Source organism: Abramis brama (genome assembly GCF_963993115.1).
Source record: "Abramis brama genome assembly, chromosome: 22".
Classification (NCBI taxonomy): Eukaryota; Metazoa; Chordata; class Actinopteri; order Cypriniformes; family Leuciscidae; genus Abramis; species Abramis brama.
In genome coordinates, this window is record NC_139984.1 from 27,615,748 (window position 1) to 27,635,477 (window position 19,730).

General features: G+C 35.4%; 1 protein-coding gene across 4 annotated transcripts in view; it reads left to right on the forward strand.

Annotated features, from left to right (window-relative positions):
• The window catches only part of mical1 (microtubule associated monooxygenase, calponin and LIM domain containing 1), a 36,176-nt gene that overhangs the window by 15,183 nt on the left and 1,263 nt on the right, over positions 1-19,730 (forward strand). For 2 of the 4 annotated variants that reach the window (XR_014604182.1, XM_084099532.1), the window contains exons 5-24: positions 1,153-1,248; positions 1,839-1,994; positions 2,192-2,292; positions 2,984-3,241; positions 4,805-4,920; positions 5,112-5,238; positions 5,363-5,444; positions 5,799-5,946; positions 6,105-6,301; positions 8,122-8,228; positions 8,620-8,697; positions 9,323-9,515; positions 10,339-10,409; positions 12,249-13,011; positions 13,097-13,212; positions 13,901-14,008; positions 14,203-14,296; positions 15,808-15,898; positions 16,291-16,364; positions 17,425-17,578. Coding sequence is in view for 3 of the 4 variants with exons in the window: in XM_084099532.1 (XP_083955658.1) it covers positions 1,153-1,248; positions 1,839-1,994; positions 2,192-2,292; positions 2,984-3,241; positions 4,805-4,920; positions 5,112-5,238; positions 5,363-5,444; positions 5,799-5,946; positions 6,105-6,301; positions 8,122-8,228; positions 8,620-8,697; positions 9,323-9,515; positions 10,339-10,409; positions 12,249-13,011; positions 13,097-13,212; positions 13,901-14,008; positions 14,203-14,296; positions 15,808-15,898; positions 16,291-16,364; positions 17,425-17,561 (3,113 nt within the window). In the remaining variant the exon portion in view is untranslated. Of the gene's footprint in view, positions 1-1,152; positions 1,249-1,838; positions 1,995-2,191; positions 2,293-2,983; positions 3,242-4,804; positions 4,921-5,111; positions 5,239-5,362; positions 5,445-5,798; positions 5,947-6,104; positions 6,302-8,121; positions 8,229-8,619; positions 8,698-9,322; positions 9,516-10,338; positions 10,410-12,248; positions 13,012-13,096; positions 13,213-13,900; positions 14,009-14,202; positions 14,297-15,807; positions 15,899-16,290; positions 16,365-17,424; positions 19,697-19,730 lie in introns of those variants that run through there. The other 2 variants (XM_084099531.1, XM_084099530.1) reach the window with 2 other exon arrangements.

Here is a 19,730-nt window from a genome sequence, read left to right on the forward strand (position 1 = left end):
ATTCAATGTTACTATTATTATACTTGATCTGTAGATAAATGTCTATGGTTTCGCATAAAACAACTTTATCTTGCTGGACTTTATTGCTGTAGCTACCTTAATCATGTTACTTTCTACGGGTGTCTGTTAGATCACAACACTGGAGTAAAGTCAGAGCACTATTTGTTCTTCACGCGCACAGTAACTGAAATTTAAAACTGTTAAAAGAAAATGCTGAATAGACTATTGCATAGATAGATACTGTATAATACACTACGCATCAATATGTATTTTCTTTGTGCTTTAAACTTTTCAATGCGGACTCGACGCGCTGCGCGCTGTGACTCGTGTTGCTTCAAGCGCATCATTCTGCGCTCGGGATGCGCATAAGCGCTTTGTGCCGCACTGTACTGGAGCCTTTCATATCATAATACAGTGACGAAATGAAAGATTATTAATAGCCGTTCTTGTTCTGTCCTATCTATCATATGTTGCTACCTCATTAAACAGCTGTGCTATACATTTAAAAAATGTCTCAATTTTATAGTAGGCTATATATAAAATAATTGCTATTTTTGATTTTTATCTTGTTTTTCATGAATGTATTTTACAACAATACAAAGAGCAATGTGTAAAGTTTTGCCAGATTTAGTGTTACACTTATTGTCTCTAATTTGTTCCCCACTAAACATCTTTTTTTTCCACAAAATGTTCAGATTTTATACAATTATTGTGCACTCGTGATTTTTCTAGACTAAATTTTACTGCTGAATTATCCACTAACCTAGTTTATAAAAGCATTTATGTCAGATTATGATCATATATTTTTTGTTGTTGTTGTTTTTCTTTTTTTTTTGTTTTCCTTATTATCAGTTCAACACAGAGTTATAGAAATTCTACTTGATAAAAAAAAAAAAACTGCGCTGGTATCGGTACGGATCGGTATCGGCCGATACTCAGAATATCTCCTTTCTTTCTTTCTTTCTTTCTCTCTCTCTCTCTCTCTCTCTCTCTCTCTCTCTCTCTCTCTCTCTCTCTCTCTCTCTCTCTCTCTCTCTCTCTCTCTCTCTCTCTCTCTCTCTCTCTCTCTCTCTCTCTCTCTCTCTCTCTCTCTCTCTCTCTCTCTCTCTCTCTCTCTCTCTCTCTCTCTCTCTCTCTCTCTCTCTCTCTCAGGATGGAGAGCAGGGGTGTCTCCTAAGTCTCACACAGCAGCAGCTTTTCAGTTTGATGTTTTTATTTCAGCTGGAGGGGGAAGATATGTGCCAGAAGGTAACATTGTGCCAAATATAACATTTACACGGATGAGTGGGTTTTATCAAATCCACTTTCACTTTCCCTTTGAAATTAATTTAAATATTGAATTAAATTTAAATTAAATATTTTAAAAAAATTGTTGTAAAAGCTCTGCTTATTCAAGTCACTTTTTACTAAATACTTGGAATATGTAATTAAAATTTCATTTGATTTGATAATTTAATTTAATAATGCATTTTTTTTTTTTTTTTTTTTTTTTTTTTTTTTTTTTTTGTAAAATCCCTAATGATCCTAATCAATTCATACTAAACACTTGGATTATGGTATTTAATTAAATTCTATTTTATTTAATTATTTTATTTACCGGTAATTAAATTTATTTTTTATTATTTTATTTTATTTTCATTGTTTTATTTTGTTGTAAAAACCCTCATTATTTATATAAATATTTTATTTTATTATTATTATTTTAAATAAATGTAAATATTTATTTTTTAATTAGTATTTTTTTATTGTAAAAATAAAATTAGTTTTAATTAGTTTTAATTTAATTTTAATTATTTTTTATTGAAACTTTTACTCTGTTGTTTTCCCCATGCCTTAAGGTTTTAAGATAAAGGAGCTCAGGGGAAAGTTAGCCATCGGTATCACTGCAAACTTTGTAAATCGTCATTCTAAACAAGAGGCTCAGGTGCAGGAGATCAGCGGCGTGGCCCGAATATACAACCAGAAATTCTTTCAAGCACTCCATTCTGAGATCGGTACACACACACACACACACACTTTTACCTTATCTCACTGAGAATATACCATAGACTGTTTTCATTCGTTTTTTACCTTGTGTCATATTTAGCTGTCTATTGAGGACATGTTTGTTTCCAAAATATAGTTTTGCAATATTTTCAAAATATAACCCACACGCCCCTTCATCTGTCCTGTTGTTTGTCGTGTTTTTCAGGCGTTGATCTAGAGAACATTGTCTACTACAAAGATGACACCCACTATTTTGTGATGACTGCAAAAAAGGCGAGCTTGATAAAAAAAGGAGTTATAAAGCAGGTATGATACACAGTGTGACACATGCAAAGACTTTGAGAATACTTCATAGAAAAGCTAAACAGAGCCTAGAAAAGAGGCCTTGATTTTATCAGCAGAGGTGTATGGTGACGTTTCAACTTGTTTCCAGCTCACATCTACACTTACAAACACATTTATCAATCCTCACACTGTTGTCCAGCTATTCTTGTCCTCTCCTCCTGTCACTGTATTCTCACAGGAATAGCTGCACTCAGTTGCTATTTGTGTTCTGATAGAAATGCAACCTGTACAGTATATTGATGTGCAAATGGAGTACAAAGGACGATAACTACGTATAAAGAAAACGATAAAGATACATTTCTAAAAATCATTCTCAACATTAAAGATAGCAGAGTTCACACCAAAGCTATAACTACTGTATAATTGATGATATAAGAAATTATATAGAGAAATGATATCGTTGGAATCACTTTCAGAATGATTTTATCCAGCTGATGAACAATAAAAACATTGACAGCCAATCAGAATCCATCCTGCTGTAACGAGCTCAAGCATTTATAGTGACAGACAAGCACGCGCTTAGAATAAACAGAACGAGATCGTCCGTTGGTGTTGACGCCAATATAGTTATCTTTATAGTTCTCGTTCTCAATGTGAACGGGCCTTAACATTAAACCCTCCTTGTCTTGATAAAAAACGTTCTCGTTCTCAGGACTTCTCTGATGCCGAGCAGCTGCTCGCGTCTGCAAACATTAACCTGGAGGCTCTGCAGAAGTACGCATACGATGCCGCCGACTTCTCCACAAATCACATGTTGCCGGATATGGAGTTTGCGAAGAACCACGCGGGCCGCCCTGACGTGGCCGTGTTTGACTTCACCTCCATGCACAGGGCAGAGAACGCGTCTCTGGTGAAGGAGAGGAAAGGGAAGAAACTGATCATCGGATTGGTGGGAGACTCTCTGGTAGAGGTGTGTTATTACCAGAGTGCATGAGTAAACGATAAACTCAAAACCTTTTAAACCTTTTAACCTTTTACAATTAAAGCTAAACTCAAAACCTACTATTTTTCTCTGGCTTATAATTGTAGCTGATTTGTGCGGTGTCTGGTATGTTCTGTGTTTTGTCCTGTATTTTTATGTAGTAAATGATGTTAAGGCCAATGTTTTGTGCAATAATGTACAGCACCTTGGTCAACAATCGTTGTTTTTAGTGGTGCTATATAAATAAAGTTGAGTTGAATTTATTGATTGTTACATAGTTTAAAAATGAATTAGCGACCACAGTGGTATCTGCAGATATTAGCATTTTAATATAGCATTTACATTTATGCATTTGGCAGATGCTTTTACATTGCATTCGAGGTACACATTGTTATCCTTTCTTGCTTTTCCTGGGAATCGAACCCATGACCTTGAATTTGCTAGTACCATGCTCTACTGTTTGAGCTACAGTAAATTTATAATAATGAAGATTAATAATAATTATTAATTTTAATAATTAATTATGAATGTTATTATTGACATTTAGACTGATAATGAAAGCAATTAACTATCTCAGGACTTATTTTTAAACTAGGGGTTTCAAATGTACTAAAGAGTCTTTGTTTGTACTTTATAATGTTCCGTTTACAATGGACTACTTGCACAACTACTTCCTAGTTCTACTTATTACAACTCGGGAGTTTCCAGTAACAGCGTTCAGCACACCTACATACACGAGAACGCAGATTATTACTACGTTTATGGCTGTCAATTGATTAAAACAGTGAATCATGTTCTCTGCGTTAACATGATTTATCTTGAACCTTCTGAAATGTTCCTATTTTCTTTCCAGCTGTGAATTCTGAATAATAAACAAATATATTTCCCCACTAACTTGCAGCAGTCCAGTGCTCGTCTTCTCAGTAACATTGTTTTTCTCTTACTGACCATAAATTCCCGACCGGTTGAGTGTACATTTTTAAATGAATTTGACTGATAAATAGAATTGCTTGTGTGCGCTGGTGCTCTTTTTCTATTCTTTTAAAATATTTGAATGAATGAATGCGCTGGCGTGCCTTAAATAAATGTAATGATGTTAAATATTTAATTAATCTTAAATGGTAACGCACACAGCGTAGAGGAGAATGACAGTCAACTACTTGGAATATTAATTAAAAATTGTGTGCATAAACATGTAAATTACATACAGTAAAATGATTGACTATGAAAATTGACACCGAATAGTGATTCAAATATTTAATTCAAATAAATGAATGTTCATACTTCGTACTTATTCATCAGGTCACTAGTTTAGATGAGCACTGTGGTGAAATAATCACGTGTGATTAACAGCCGCTGCTTTTCTCAGATCGGCTTGGATTGGACTTTGTTTCGTTGAGTTTGGTTTAATGTAAGCACTGTTTAAACAATACAAGTAAAACAGTATAGATTACATAATACTGTCCATCATATTGGCATTGGCCATCAAATCTAATTATAGCTATCATAATAGATAGATATTTATATTTTATTTTTATTATTTTATTGCAGCCATTTTGGCCTCTTGGCACTGGCATTGCTCGTGGTTTCCTGGCTGCGCTTGACACGGCGTGGATGGTCAGGAATTGGGGAAAAGGTTTGCCACCCCTGCAGGTGATCGCGGAGAGGTACAGAGTTTTTGCGTCGTTTATAATGTTACAAAAGATTTCTATTTTAATTAAATCTTCGGTTAAAAACATAAATTCCTTACCATCCCCAAACTTTGAACGGTAGTGAATGCATTTATCAATATCAATATAAAATGCACAAATGATTCAAATAGTGCATTAGTGCGTTATGCTGTGTATGTCTTCTACAGGGAGAGCGTGTATCAGTTGCTCTCTCAAACGACTCCAGAGAACACCAGCAAGAACTACACTGCCTACAGCATCGATCCATCCACGCGTTACCCAAACGTCAACCTGTCCTCTATCCAACCCAGACAGGTCCTATACACAAACTTACACACATGCAAAAGCTGCTTGAAGTACCTAGCAATGATTAGTAATTAATGAAAGGGTTTTTATCATCAGAGAGTTTTATTTAAGTCTGTTTGTGTTCAATTTAAAGGTCAAGCGTCTGTATGAAGTAGAGGATGAGAGGAAACCCAACAAACAGTTGAAACCCATCATAAAATCTAAACCTAGAAAAGGTAAATGCCATACGACACATACTTTAACTTATAAACTTATATATTACTTTATCTTATATACACAAACCCTCATATATACATATGTATATGTAACTTGTATCACTTTTAACTTATAACTCACTGACGGTGTATTTAATATTTGAGTATATGTTGAAAAAAAGCTTTCAACAATTCAAAATAACGTAGGATATCATTGTTTTCAATAATATGCATCATCTGTTCATATATGTTAACATATTAGCATTATGCATCTGATTACATGTCAAAAATGTCTTTTAGGGTTTCATAACCCGATGAAAATGCACAGAAGCACAGACCTTACAGTAAAGTGATGAACTAAATGTGTGTGTTTAGACTCTATCAGACGTCTGGAGGAACTGCTGTCCTGGTGTCAGAAGAACACAGCGGGGTACGAGCACGTGAAGGTGAAAGATCTGAGCGAATCTTGGAGGTCCGGCCTGGCTCTCTGCGCTCTCATCCACAGCTTCAGACCTGAACTCATGTAAGACCACCTCACCATCAAGAAACAAGAGTATTCGCATAATGGATTTAACATGCAGAGCCCAATTATGTTATGATAAACTGTTGCTTGATACACTATCGTTCAACAGTTTGGGTATACACAATAAGTGCATACAAATAATATGACCTCTCTTTCAGTGACATGTCTCGTCTAGATGAATATAATATCACCGCGAACAATAAGCTGGCCTTTGACACCGCGGAGAAAGTGTTTGGCATCGCTCCCATCATGCATGCCGCTGATATGACCACTTGCGGAAAAATCGACCAGCTCTCAATGGTGGTCTACCTCACACAGATACGCAGCGCTCTCACCGAGAAAGATACACCAGCAGGTAATGATGGGCCGTCTTTGGAGGCATTCATAATTATGAAAGGTACTTATAATGGTTGTCCGAAATATATAATAAAACAATTTGTTGCCTTCATGTACGATCCTTATACTTGGACATTTTCAGCTTGGTTTTGTTACGACCTCCCTTCTAGTGAAATCATTTAACAAACAAAAATGAGCGAACAACGCCACTGCTCAGAACGATTTTATTAATTCACTCAAGACAAGTATTTAAAAGAGCGGACAACAACTAACAAAGAGAAATATGAAACGCAAAGCATAACAAAACACAAATAACATAAAACATAAAGAGGCTGCTGTGCCGGCTGGCCCGTAAGTCTTTCATCTCTCCCCTTTCTCCTCCAAATTGGTGTCTTTTATCTGCCGATTTCAATCAGCTGTCTTTCAAATGATGAACATGTGCGTCAACCTAACAGAAAGAGAGCATGCGCGCGCCTATAGAGATAGAACGACGCCAAAGTAAACAAGGGAGGAACAACAAAACAACAAGCATAAGACACAGACTAAACCACAGACCGTAACAGATTTCAGTACATGATCTGTATGGACTATAGAGGCAAACTCTTATAATAGCAGCGCTACTGTCTCTTTAAGATCCCTTCCCAGCATGCACTGCTGTGAACAGGCAGTTTTCTGCTGTAGTCTGTAGTCTGACAGCAGCGGCTGCAGCAGCAAATGCACTCAGCTGGGGAGAAATCAGCTGCTTACGGGGATTCGGTGGGAGTGGATCTGATTCCAGCCTCCACACGCACCGCTCTACGAGACGGATTTTGAAACGGCATCTGTTGAAGAGGAATCACAGCCGTTAGAGGGGCTTTAGGGAGCTGGATTCAGCGTTTAGTTGTTGGATGCTGTGTTTGGGAGGGGATCTCACACAGATGTTCTCCAGGTTGAGCTGTCACTCACGCAGGCTCTGGATGTGTGTATTCTGGGGAAGGGGGTGGGATCCAATACAGCTCATCTCTAACACGCCACTGCAAAGCGCATATTGAATGTGACGACTCGTATTTGTTGCAGTTTAAAGGGTAGGAGGATATTTCATTCGGTTTTGTTTTTTGTTAACATAATGGTTCTTTTTTTTTATTTCAGTTTGCTTCCGATTTTATGTATTGCTGAAATGATTTGATCAATTGCATTTAAATTGCATCTAAAATCCACAGTTTATGTAAGGTTGTTCTGGATTATGAAATAATATATTGCATTTAAGAGATTATAAATTATGCTTTTCTTGTTCACTCGTGTGCGTTTGTGTGGAATATGTTTGATGCTTAAAATTAATTTTATGATATCATAGCATATTTAATGTACATTTTTCACAGTGTTTTCAGTGTTGATTTTTATACGTTTGATTTTAGTATTTTTTTTATATTTTTATTAAAAAATGTTTGTATTATTTTACATTTAATTGAAATGTATTATTTATTTATTTATATATTATATGTTATGAGTTGTAGGACTACAATTAAAGTACAATGCTCTTAAGGTTTTGCTGCAATATGAAAAGCTTAAATAATAGATCATGTTATGGGACATTTTAAATTATTCTTTTTTTTGTTTATTATCTGGAATCTGTTTTTATGGCTTTATAAGCATTTTTACTTTACATAAAAATGTTAGATATTTCTTTCTTTGCCTCAAAAACTTATTTTAATGTATGCATTTTACTTTACTTTTAGCACTGCGTGAGTAAACATGTAAACCAATCTACAAATATAAATGTGAAACTATTTCTGGGAGACAATTGACATCTGTTTCCATTTATTTTCTTCTCACTATTTCCATTCTTCTTGTCTTCCTCAGAACGCTGCAACAGCCTCTCCCCCAGAAATACCCTCTCGCTGTCCAGAACCCGCCTGGCCGTCTCCTTCCTCAACACGCTCAAGCGCAACTCCCTCCAGAGACGCAGGGTACACAAACACCTGCGTGTTATGTAAAACAAACCCCCATTTTGTTTACAGTGTAGCAGTGGCGCCTGTCAAAGGTCATCTTTGGTGTATTGAGTTAAATAGAGCATGAAATCATGTGCAATCTCTGTCGTAATGAACCACAACATTAGGAAAACACTAAACGCCCCCATTACACACAGCTGTTGCCAAAGCCAAATACTCCCATGCTGCGGCCACAATGAGGAAGTTACACGAGAGACAGCGAATAATATAAGGACAAGAGAAAGGGGGATGCTAGTGTTTGCTTGCTGTCCGTTTGCAGTGCATGATAACGGTGAAATCATTGTTTATTTCTGTCGCCACATTACGTAACCTGAGCTATAAATGAGATCATGTGACCCGTGTCTCTCAGGACCGACTGGCATCGGAGAAAGGATCAAGAAAGCAAAAGATGAAGGAGAAAGAGGAGAAGGATGTGAAAGAGGAAAAAGTAAGGGTTGAAATATAGTTCTTCATTTAAATGGTGACTAAAGTGTTATTGTGACGTGTTAAACACCTGCTTGGAGTGAAGACATATTCTCGTTATTTCTGTGGTTTTTAGCAGTAAATGTAACAAATGATAGATAGAACTGTAGATACAATATGGGTGGCTTGATTACATATCAGCCTTTTAAATAAAAAACAAATTCTCTCAGGTCAGGATCAAAAATTAAACAAAGAAAATTAAAAAGGCTGAAAGGCCTAACCCCTTTTTTAATTCATTTTAGTATTGAATTTTAATATATATTTTATTAAAGATATTAAAATATTATTAAATTTACATATACATCTACTTATTTGGAATAATTTTATTTAAAACTTGAAACCCCAATTACAAGTAAACCGTAGAGAGCTTAGAACTATAAAATTTGTTAAAATATGGAGTGTTTATTGTATCTTTTGTGCATTATTTATAGATAATTTAGTATTTGATTCAATTTAAATGAAATTTGAATTAATAACTTTAAGTATTTGTACATTCACACACACAACTTTGGTTCCATTTGTCATGTCTTTTAATTCATTGCTGTATATTCATTATCAGTGCAGTATCTTAAACCGTTGTTCATGTCCAGTGTGCGGAGCCTGTGGAACCGATGTCCTCCTCAGAGACGTGTGGCAGTGAGCTCTGTTATTTCTGCAAGAAGCATCTGTACGTGCTGGAGAGAGGAAGCGCCGAGGGCAAGTTCTTCCATCGCAGTTGTTTCAGCTGTTATCACTGCGGCTCCACCCTGCGGCAGGGCGGATACACTTTCCACTCCGACACGGGTAAGCCCTAAAGACCCTTCATATGACGTAAAGCTTTTTTAATTTTTTTATATATATATATATATAAAAAATAATAATAATATTATTATTATTATTATTATTATTAATTATTTTTTTGTTTTTTTTGTACTCATTTCATTTAACTAAAACAAGGTAACTAATTGTTATATCATGCGCACGATTTAGTATAACGAGGGAACGAATTATTCGATTGTGTCCACGGTTTACTTCAAACGAGGGAACGAATTGCTAATATGTCAACACGTTTTACTAAGTCGTGGGAACGATTTGTTAATTCGTGGCCGCGATATATACATATTTTTTTCCCACGTGTCAAAGGGAAGTTTCGTTTTGTTTAGTTTAGTTTAGTTTAGGTTCGTAGATCAAGGACTAGGTCAAATGTAGGCCTAACTAAGTTCTGAAAAATAATAAATATTTCAGCATTATTTTTCGTTTTTTACATTACGTAATAAATGTTATTTTATTATTTATCATGCACTTGTTTCTCATCTGCTGTCATAAGGACTGAAACATCTTGATGTTAAATAAAATATTACATAACCTTTTAAAGCTATTCATAACTCGTACAGTGTGGAACACTGTCTTATTTGATTATGGCTATTACAATGCATGTAAATTACAGTCAACCTCCAGTTTCACCTGTGGTCCATGATTCTTACATGATCCTGCTTTCCCAACAAGAAAAGTGGGGCTTGTTCAATAATTCACTGCTCGTTTGAAAAAACTGCATGTGCATCCATGTTACAGCCCTTCATATTTACAGCTGCTCCTGAGCATGTTGTTGAATTTGATTCGTCTTCAGGGAGATTCTACTGTGAGCAGCACTCAGTGGCTGAGGAAGAGGAGGGTGATGAAGGTCACAGAGGCTCACAGGTATGAATCACATCAGAGCTAATGAGACGCTTGATTGCCTCCTATTTACCGTCGGATCTCTTGTGTGAGGATACTGGGAACGTTAATTATTTTTAGTGTCGATATTGCACTGAGAGTGTGGGTAGCGTAATAATTTTCATTAGCAAGTCATTGTTCTGTAGTTCATGTACACAGAAATATATACGAAATATGATTTATTTGGACATGATACCATAGGAATACCATGGGAATATAGGATTGTAACACTATTTTCACATTTTCTGAAGAAAATCTAAGAGGACCTTGGCAAAACTCTAGGTGACTATGGAGTTGCTAGAGTGCTTTCTGTGGTTGTGGGTAGTTTTTTTATGGTCTTGATAGACCGATGGTCTTTTCTTCACTGAGATATATTCAGCCATTTTGTTATGACGAGATCTAATGTGGGTCAGCTGCTGCGTCAGGGAAAACATTTCCTTTCCTCTCTTGCTCTCGAGTAAAATAGTGTGTGTGTGTGTGTGTGTGTGTGTGTGTGTGTGTGTGTGTGTGTGTGTGTGTGTGTGTGTGTGTGTGTGTGAAGAGAAATTCTGTGTAAAGAAGTGCTTGTGGTATTGGATTCCTAGTGGTTGGTTATAAGACTCCTCAGAGCTGATGTAGTTTTTTGTGAGCTGATGATATTTTTTTGCAGTCACTTTTCTGTTGGCAACTTATTAGGTAACTTATTAGGTAACTGTTAGGTAACTAACAGTTACCTAATCTGATGACACTACTACTTCTTTTAAACAATCATAATACAAGTACCCAAATGAAGATGAGAGTGCTTAGCCAACATGTGTAACATGCATCCTTGTATTAAGGTCCTATTTAGTGTTGGTTGGGGAATTTTCGTCAAAATAAGAGTAATTTCAATAGGAATCTGTGATCAGGAATTTTGCACTGGGTTCAACTTATGTTTGAGTTGTGCTTCATATATCATTACACTATTGACCATAGACAATGGACATTTTTGCCTGTGAAGTTTTGCTAATGTGATTGTACCTTGACTGTGATGGTAACAAACTAGTTTGCTTATTATTTATGTTGGCTGTTTAACTATAGGGATTGGACAGTTTAACACATTTCTCTGACTGATTCTGAAACCTTAACAGTTTCATCATGAACAAATCGATTCTTTTAGTATTTGTAAATAATACATATTTGGAAAAAAGAAATTTAGTTTCATTTGCAAATGATGTGATAGTTACCAAGTAAATTTAAAACGACACTCACAAAAGGTGTGTTTACACAGACTTTTTAATGACTTTCCAATTCTTATTAGCCTTTAGTCTTTTTAGCAGTTGATCTGATACGGTTTTAAATATTAACAAAACTCATAATGTTAATTTTTAACATGCCATATGAACTAGTCAGTAACTGAACTGATTCAACTCTCACACTTAGCTGGATGTGTTTGATTCTTTCAGAATCGTACTACACTGCAGCTGTTTTCAACATTCATTATACAAAGTGTTTCTTGAGCAGCAAATCAGCATATTATAATGATTTCTGAAGAGTCATGTAAGGCTGAAGACTGGAGTAATGATGCTGAAAATTCAGCTTTGCATCACAGGAATAAATTACATTTTACAATATATTAAAATAGAAAACAGTTATTTTAAATTGTAATAATATTTCACAATATTACTGTTTTTACTGGATTTTTGATTAAATAAATGCAGCATTGGTGAGCAGAAGAGGCTTCTTTCAAAAAGTAGTAAGGATGGATGGATGGATGGATGGATGGACTAACATTTGTGTTCACGAACATAAAATATATCTCAGGCCCAAAATATCACAATAATGTCATGTTTTTCTGTTTTCTAGAATCATGTTGAGAATAGTCATAATGAAGAGGATGATAAGGAAAAGACACAAAATGGTGAAACTGTAGAGATGGCATCGCCTCCTCCACATGTCTCTGTAAGACGGAAGGGCTCATATAAGATATCTGTTGACCCTGACTTCGAAGAATCGAATGAGTGCCCTACTCCCACAGAGCAAGATGACTGTCTGTCACCTGACCTTAAGGAATCTCATGAACCACACAAACCCTCAGAGCTCAATCCAGAGAGCACAGGCATTGAGAGCCAACAAAATAACAGCAGCCCGTCAGTTCCAGTGCCGGCCCCGCGAAGTTCCAGAGCTTCGCTGAACCCTCCGCTCCCAAAACCTCGCACTGTCCATAACGTGGTGTCAGAACCCTCAAATATCCCAGAGGAACCTGAGGAAACACCTGGCTCCAAACCCAAACCGTCCCTGCGCAAACTTCAGCTGAGCGAAGAGGAAAAAGCTGACCTTCTCAGCCAGGATTCGGACTCTGAGACGCCCGCCTCGTCTTCTGCAGCCTCCACCTCCTCTTCCTCCAAGCAGCATGAAGGAGTCGAGGAGGAGGGATACTGGAGCGGAGGCATCGCTACACGGAAGAGCTTGCAGAACCATCCTAACCGTCGCTGCGTGAGAAGGAAGAGCGAACCTCCGCCCACCATCCAATCACAGCACGGAAAGACACGCTCCAAGTTTTCCCCGTGGAATCTGTCTTCACCACGGCTACAGCAGCGCTTCAGCGTCCTCCGAGTCGGACCTTCAGGTTGGAAGCCCAATATTTTGTACTTCTTTCTTAACGGCTTTAGGTTAAACTTAGTATCTGATTTTGGTATGAATTCCCTCATCAGAACAAACTCAACCAGACCATTATGTATCAGAAGATGATAATGAAGAAGGTGTTGACGATGACGAAGAAGAGGACGAAGAGGATCTTCAAGAAGAAGACCATTTTTTGGATTGCAAGGTGGGAATATGTTTAAATTAGTTTCATTCTGAGACTTAGTCCATAACTTATTTAGTCAGAAGACCAAATTTCCATCCATACCAACCAGATTTTATAAACATAATTTACAAACAGGCAGGAATATACAGTTATTGTTTTGATAATGCTTGATTGTGATGTCCCCAAACAAAACTTTGATGCCATTTCATCAACTATGGCTGCATGATTATATATAATTTTTGTTTTGTTTTGTGATTTTAAAATGCCACTAGCTTGTTTGTAAAGCTGCAAAATTTGGCCAAAAAATGTGTGATTATATTAACATGACTATAATAATAATAATTATTATTATAAAATTTAATTTTTAACAATTTACATTTTTAAAAATGTCTATATTAATATGACTATAAAACTAATAATTATTAATAATTACAAGTATTTCAAAAAATAAGTATTATTATTGTAATATTTCATTGTAAAATAAAAACAGAGTATTTGATAAAAGATCATGTAATAAATACAAAAAGAATTATACTGTACAGCTGTAAAATTACTAATATTTATGTCTTAATTTCTTCATTTTCATACAATTAAGCTTTTATTTTGGCAGAAAAGCACTGAATCATGATCATGAGATCATGTTTTCTGGTAGACTGATTAAATTCTCCCAAGAAATTGTTGACTGTAGGTTTGTGTTGTATGTGTTCAGGAGGGCGATTATGAGATTTCTGCGTCAGAGAAACGGGACCTAAAGAGGATGAAAACTCTGGAGCGGAAAGCTAAAATGAGCGAAATCCAGCGCTTCCACAAAGCTCAGGTGAGATGTAATATAAAGCTATATAAAGCTCAAAGCTATTCTGTGTAGATTGTTTCCCATAATGGTTTTATAACAAAAAACACATGCCACTTAAAAGAAAAATCAGCATCAATTTATATCGAGATGAAAAATAGAGTGATCTGAATTTCATTCTCATTTGGTCTGATACTGTTCTGGTTGTGACACCCACACAGACGATTCAGAGACGGCTGGATGAGATAGAAGTGACCTTTAAAGAACTGGAAGAGAAAGGAGTGGAGCTGGAGAGAGTTTTGAGAGGAGAGGCTGGTATGACATCTCATCCATCTACATGCACCACTAATGATTTCACTTCGTCACATTATACAGCAGTCAGAATGTGTGTGTGCTAAAACTCTCACTGAAACCCAGTGAACTTGTTAACCCCACACTTGTACGTTACCAAGACGTACCAAGATTATTTTGTTTTCAGAGTTACAATAAGAGTTACATTTACTGTGTAATACAGCCGGGCATTTCGATTCACAAGCTTTCGATTCAATTTTGATTTAATATCACTTCATTTGGATTACAGTCCATTTTTATCAAGGAAAAACTAATTTTGTAAACTTAACAGGGAACATTTTCAGTTGGTACAATTAACAACTGATTTGTATTCAAACATTTACATTGCACATAAGGCAGTTTCTATAATAATAACATTTGGACAATAATATAACATAAATATGTTTCTGCTCCACTGTTTTTTGTTTTTTTTTATTTAAACGTTGGCTCAAGTTGTCATAAAATAGTTTTCATGCTGAATTTATTCAAACATATACTAATATTGAAGAACAGATTAAGTAAAAATATAATGAATCTGTAATATAGTGAATATATATTTAACAAAATGATCCTCTCCTCATTTTTCTAGCTAACTATTGAGTTATGGTAATTGAATGGCTTTTTTGAGGCAAATGTAACGTTACGTGAAGTTGTTTGTTATAAAATTGACAGAATTTGAAAACTAAGACTTTGTTTCATATAAAAAATCATTGCGAATTACTGGCTCTACAAAAAATGTTTAGTGAAATTTTGGTTCACGCTTTAGATTAGGGTCCAATTCTCACTAACTATTAACTATGACTTTTGCCTCAATAATCTCCTTATTACTGCTTATTAAAAGTTAGTAAGGTAGTTGTTAAGTTTAGGTATTGGGTAGGATTAAGGAATGTAAAATATCTTCATGCAGAATAAGGCATTAATATGAGCTTTATAAGTACTAAGAAACAGCCAATATCCCAGTAATATGCATGCTAATAAGCAACTAGTTAATAGTGAGAATTGGACCCTAAACTAAATCAAATTTTGTTCATGCATCATCTGAAAAGAGCATAGACTAAAATATTGATTCTTTGAATTTAAGAATCTATATCGGCTCATCAAAATGAGTATGGATTAAAATTGAGAAATCAACCCAGCGCTACTGTCTAACATTAGGACAATTCAGCAGATGTTTTATTAACGTATAAGAGTTTCAATGAACGTGAATATTTTTTTTTTATCAGATGTTTATATGCAAATACATAACTTAATTTATGTTTCTCATTATGCAAATGATAAAAAGCTTGAAATTATTTTTTTTGCATATACATTTCTTTAAATTATATTACTTTGAACTTTCCTTCAATACTTTAAAACAATACTGTTTTAAAAGCATCCCAGGATGCACTGTAAGCTGATTAAGAGAAGCAAATGGGTGACATAGTGTGGCGACAACTGAGGATAAAGGAGATCTTGTAGGTGTCGTAACCTCCTGTGTGGATGTATGTGTGTTTTAGTGTCAGGTGACCCTGAAACGATTGACCAGTGGATTGATCTGGTCCAGGAGAAGAACAATCTACTCTCAGAGGAGTCTGATCTCATGGTGGCGTAAGTCTGATCACTGTTACCCTCAAAAATAGGCACAAGTTGGGTTGAATTAATAAACATATTGGTTGTTTAACCAAGTGGTAAAATCAGCATTAATACAATGCACATTTAAGGAGCTCAATAGCAGTTATTGCTCAAAGTGTATCATTTATTTTTGCATGTGTAATGGAAAACCTCACTGAATGCCAGCCCAGTCTCGTTGCCCTTGGAAACCTCTCTTCTGCATGTCTTTGAGCACTAATGCTTAAGATGAATGCTCAGAGTGGCCTCATTTATTTAACCCACCGCTTTGCATGTATTTATCATGGATTGGCTCTGTGTAAGAAACTAAATTACAGGCTGTGCTAACGCAGCATCGTATATTTGTGTGATTCTGGTTTTGTGTTTCAAAGGTCTCGACAGCTGGAGCTGGAAGACAAACAGAGCATGTTAGAGATGGAGCTACGGCGATACATGGAAATGGATGGTGGGATAATTCTGTTCAAATTAGTTTGATTCTATTTCAGTTTGTAAATAGTCGCTAATATACCATGTTCAGTACATGTAATTATATAATCATTATATTCTCTTTATGTAATATTCATTTAAATAGTCCTGTGTTCTTCTGACAAATGAATTTGGATTTAATTACAAAAAGTCCATCTGTCAGTTAATATGAAGTTATAAAAGCTTCATGTGTAATAAAAAATATATATAATATTATTATTACTATTATTATTATTATTATTATTATTATTAATCATTATTATAATCTTGCTGTTAGTGCACATGTTCCAATGCAGAGCAAATGCAAGACAAAAAAAAACTGTATTCTATTTAATTATTTAATATGAACTAATTAATTTAAATAATTGAATAATACATTAGAATTAAATTATTGTTCATACTGAAATACAGTGTTACTTGTCATTATATTCTCTATAATATTATATAATAATAACTTTAATAGTCCTGTGGAATGAATTACAAACAGTCCACCTATCAATTATTTTTAAGTCATAAAAGCTTAATGTATTAAAAATATTTTTTAATAGAGTTTATCATATTAAATTATGCAATATTAAATATTTAAATTATTATAATATTTCTAAATATTTAAATAATTTGAATTAATATTATTATTGAAATACTAACATTTCTAAGTTAGTATTAATTTGATTAAAATTTTTAATTCTAAAGGTCTATTCACACCAAGGACGATAACTATAGCGATAAAGATATAGTTCTAAAAATCTTTCTAAAAATAAAAGATAACGGCACAGAGGAACAATATCGTTGGAATCAGAATTTTTTTTTTCAGCTGATGACCGATAAAAACATTGACAGCCAATCAGAAGAGCATTTAAAGCGGTAGACGACAAAACTGCAGCGTGCGCTTAGATTAATCAGAACGATATTGTCCGCTGGTGCGGTCACTAATATAGTTATAGTTATCTTTCTTGGTGTGAACGGGCCTTGATTTGTTTTTATTTATGTAAACGTATGCACACATGCATTAAGATGTTGCTATGTTGTTGTGCGTGTAGAAACTGAGAAGACCCCTGAGCAGCGAGCACAGGAGGAGCGGATCCTGCAGGAGATGCTGGACGTGGTGGACATGAGGGATTCACTGGTGGCCTTCCTGGAGGAGAAGAGGTTGAAGGAAGTCACTGACGAACTGTAGTTCTGTAGGCAGCCCAGGTCTGATCTGGAACTAAAACACCACAAAACACATGCCACAACACCATAAGGGAGTAGTTCACCATTAAGTTCATCATTTACTCATCCTCATGCTGTTTTAAACCTCCTATGACTTTCTGCCTTCTGTGGAAAACAAAAGGAAAAATTTTGCACAATCTTCTATTTTCCATACAATGAAATGAAATGGTACTTAAAGGGATAGTTCACCCAAAAATGAAAATTCTGTCATTAATTACTCACCATTAATTAGTTCCAAACCCGTAAGACTTTAGTTCATCTTCTGAACACAAATGAAGATCTTTCTGATGAAATCTGAGAGCTTTCTGTCCCTCCATTGACAGCTACTCAACTACCACACTGGCGCTTCAAAAAGCTCATAAAGAGATCGTAAAACTAATCCATATGAATTAAACGGTTGAGTCCAAATTTCTCAAAAGAGACATGAATTCATATGGATTAGTTTTACGATCACTTTATGAACTTTTTGAAGCGTCAAAGTGGTAGTCGTGTAGCTGTCAATGGAGGGGACAGAAAGCTCTCAGATTTCGACGAGCTTCGTTTGTGTTTCAAGGATGAGCGAAAGTCTTGTGTTTGAGGGAGTAAATGATGACAGAATTTAAATTTTTAGGTGAGCTATCCCTTTAAATCCAGTTTTATTACGTTTTTAAGAGAAAGACCGTCGTTAAATTTCAGCTTTCAGATTTTGTATGTTAAATGTCATTGTTGCCAAACATGCCAGCTTCTCATGTGCCTCGTAACCAGTTTTTCAGTGCTCAAAATTTTAATATGCATATCTTCAGATTACACGTATGAGATTTTAGCGTTACAGTGGAGAGGAAGATTTTCAGTAAACAACGGCTTTCATTTCAGTATGTTAAAAAGCTACTCATTTAGACAACAGTATGGTGCTTTACGTCATTTTTAGGCCTTTACAGCTGTGTGAACATCCTGCACCCACATCTATTGTGTGCTCGACGAAAAAAAGAAAAGACATGAGGGTGAATAAATGATGCCAGAATATTTACTTTTGTGTGAACTGTCTCTATTGATTCACTGATATTGCATATTTTAAAGAAACCCAATGACTCGACATTGCACCACTTTGTGCAAAAACTCTGCTCTTGAAAACCAAAGAGTTAAACACATGTGTGCACACAGTCACTATGGTCTTGCTCCAAAATAAATGTGCTTTCTAACAGATATATAAACTCTGAAGACTGTGCCAAATGTTGTGAAACTGCACATCCGTCCCAGACTTCACTGCCCGGACATGGCCTTTCCCGAGACCAACGGCGCTCACGATACAAACTCAAATACACGGACTATAGAATTTGCTGGGTCAGATGTATGCGCACACATGTGCAATTATATTGCATCTCGCACTTTTATAAAAGTCTGTCAAGGTCATGTATGTTCTAAATATCAAGAGATTATATAAAAGGTATTTACACATTAATGCTGTTGTATTTGGCAGAACCTGATGCCAATATCATGTCTTAAACAGCACTTGCATTGTATTATTATGAATATATTATGGCTTTGCAACATTAAGAGATTCAATATCACAATGGGCTTTTGTGCAGTGTTTTGTTTTGTTTTTCTTGTAAGTGATTGTATTTATCTTCACACATTATTATTATTATTATTATAATTATTCATTGATTTGATATTTTCTGCATGATCATGGTTTTGACTCTCAGGGGAACATCTGCCTGGCCCGGTTTCCATTTATATATTTCTACTTATGTATATTTGCGAAGTGTTTACACGGTATATCATACTCGTTCATGAATTCATTTTAGGGGGGCACAAAGGAAGTTGAGTGAAATGTTTGTTCCTTTGCTGTATGAAATTCCCACGGAGAATTATTAGTTGGAACATTTATGTGTTTGATAAATTGGTTTTCATTTTTGAGGCTCTGAGAATAATTAGTGCCATTAATTCTTGTCAGAGAGGAAATTTGTGGTAGTGTGTTGGGAACAGTGGTGTAATTCTTGCTGTTTGCTTTTGTTCCCTGTATTTCTTTTCTTTAAACATGTTCACATACACGGCAGTGGTTTTTTTTTCTATGGGGACAGTAATTCACTTAATATGCTAATAAAATATCTAGCACTTTTATGGCTGCTTTGGCACGGATGTGTTATTCGACAAG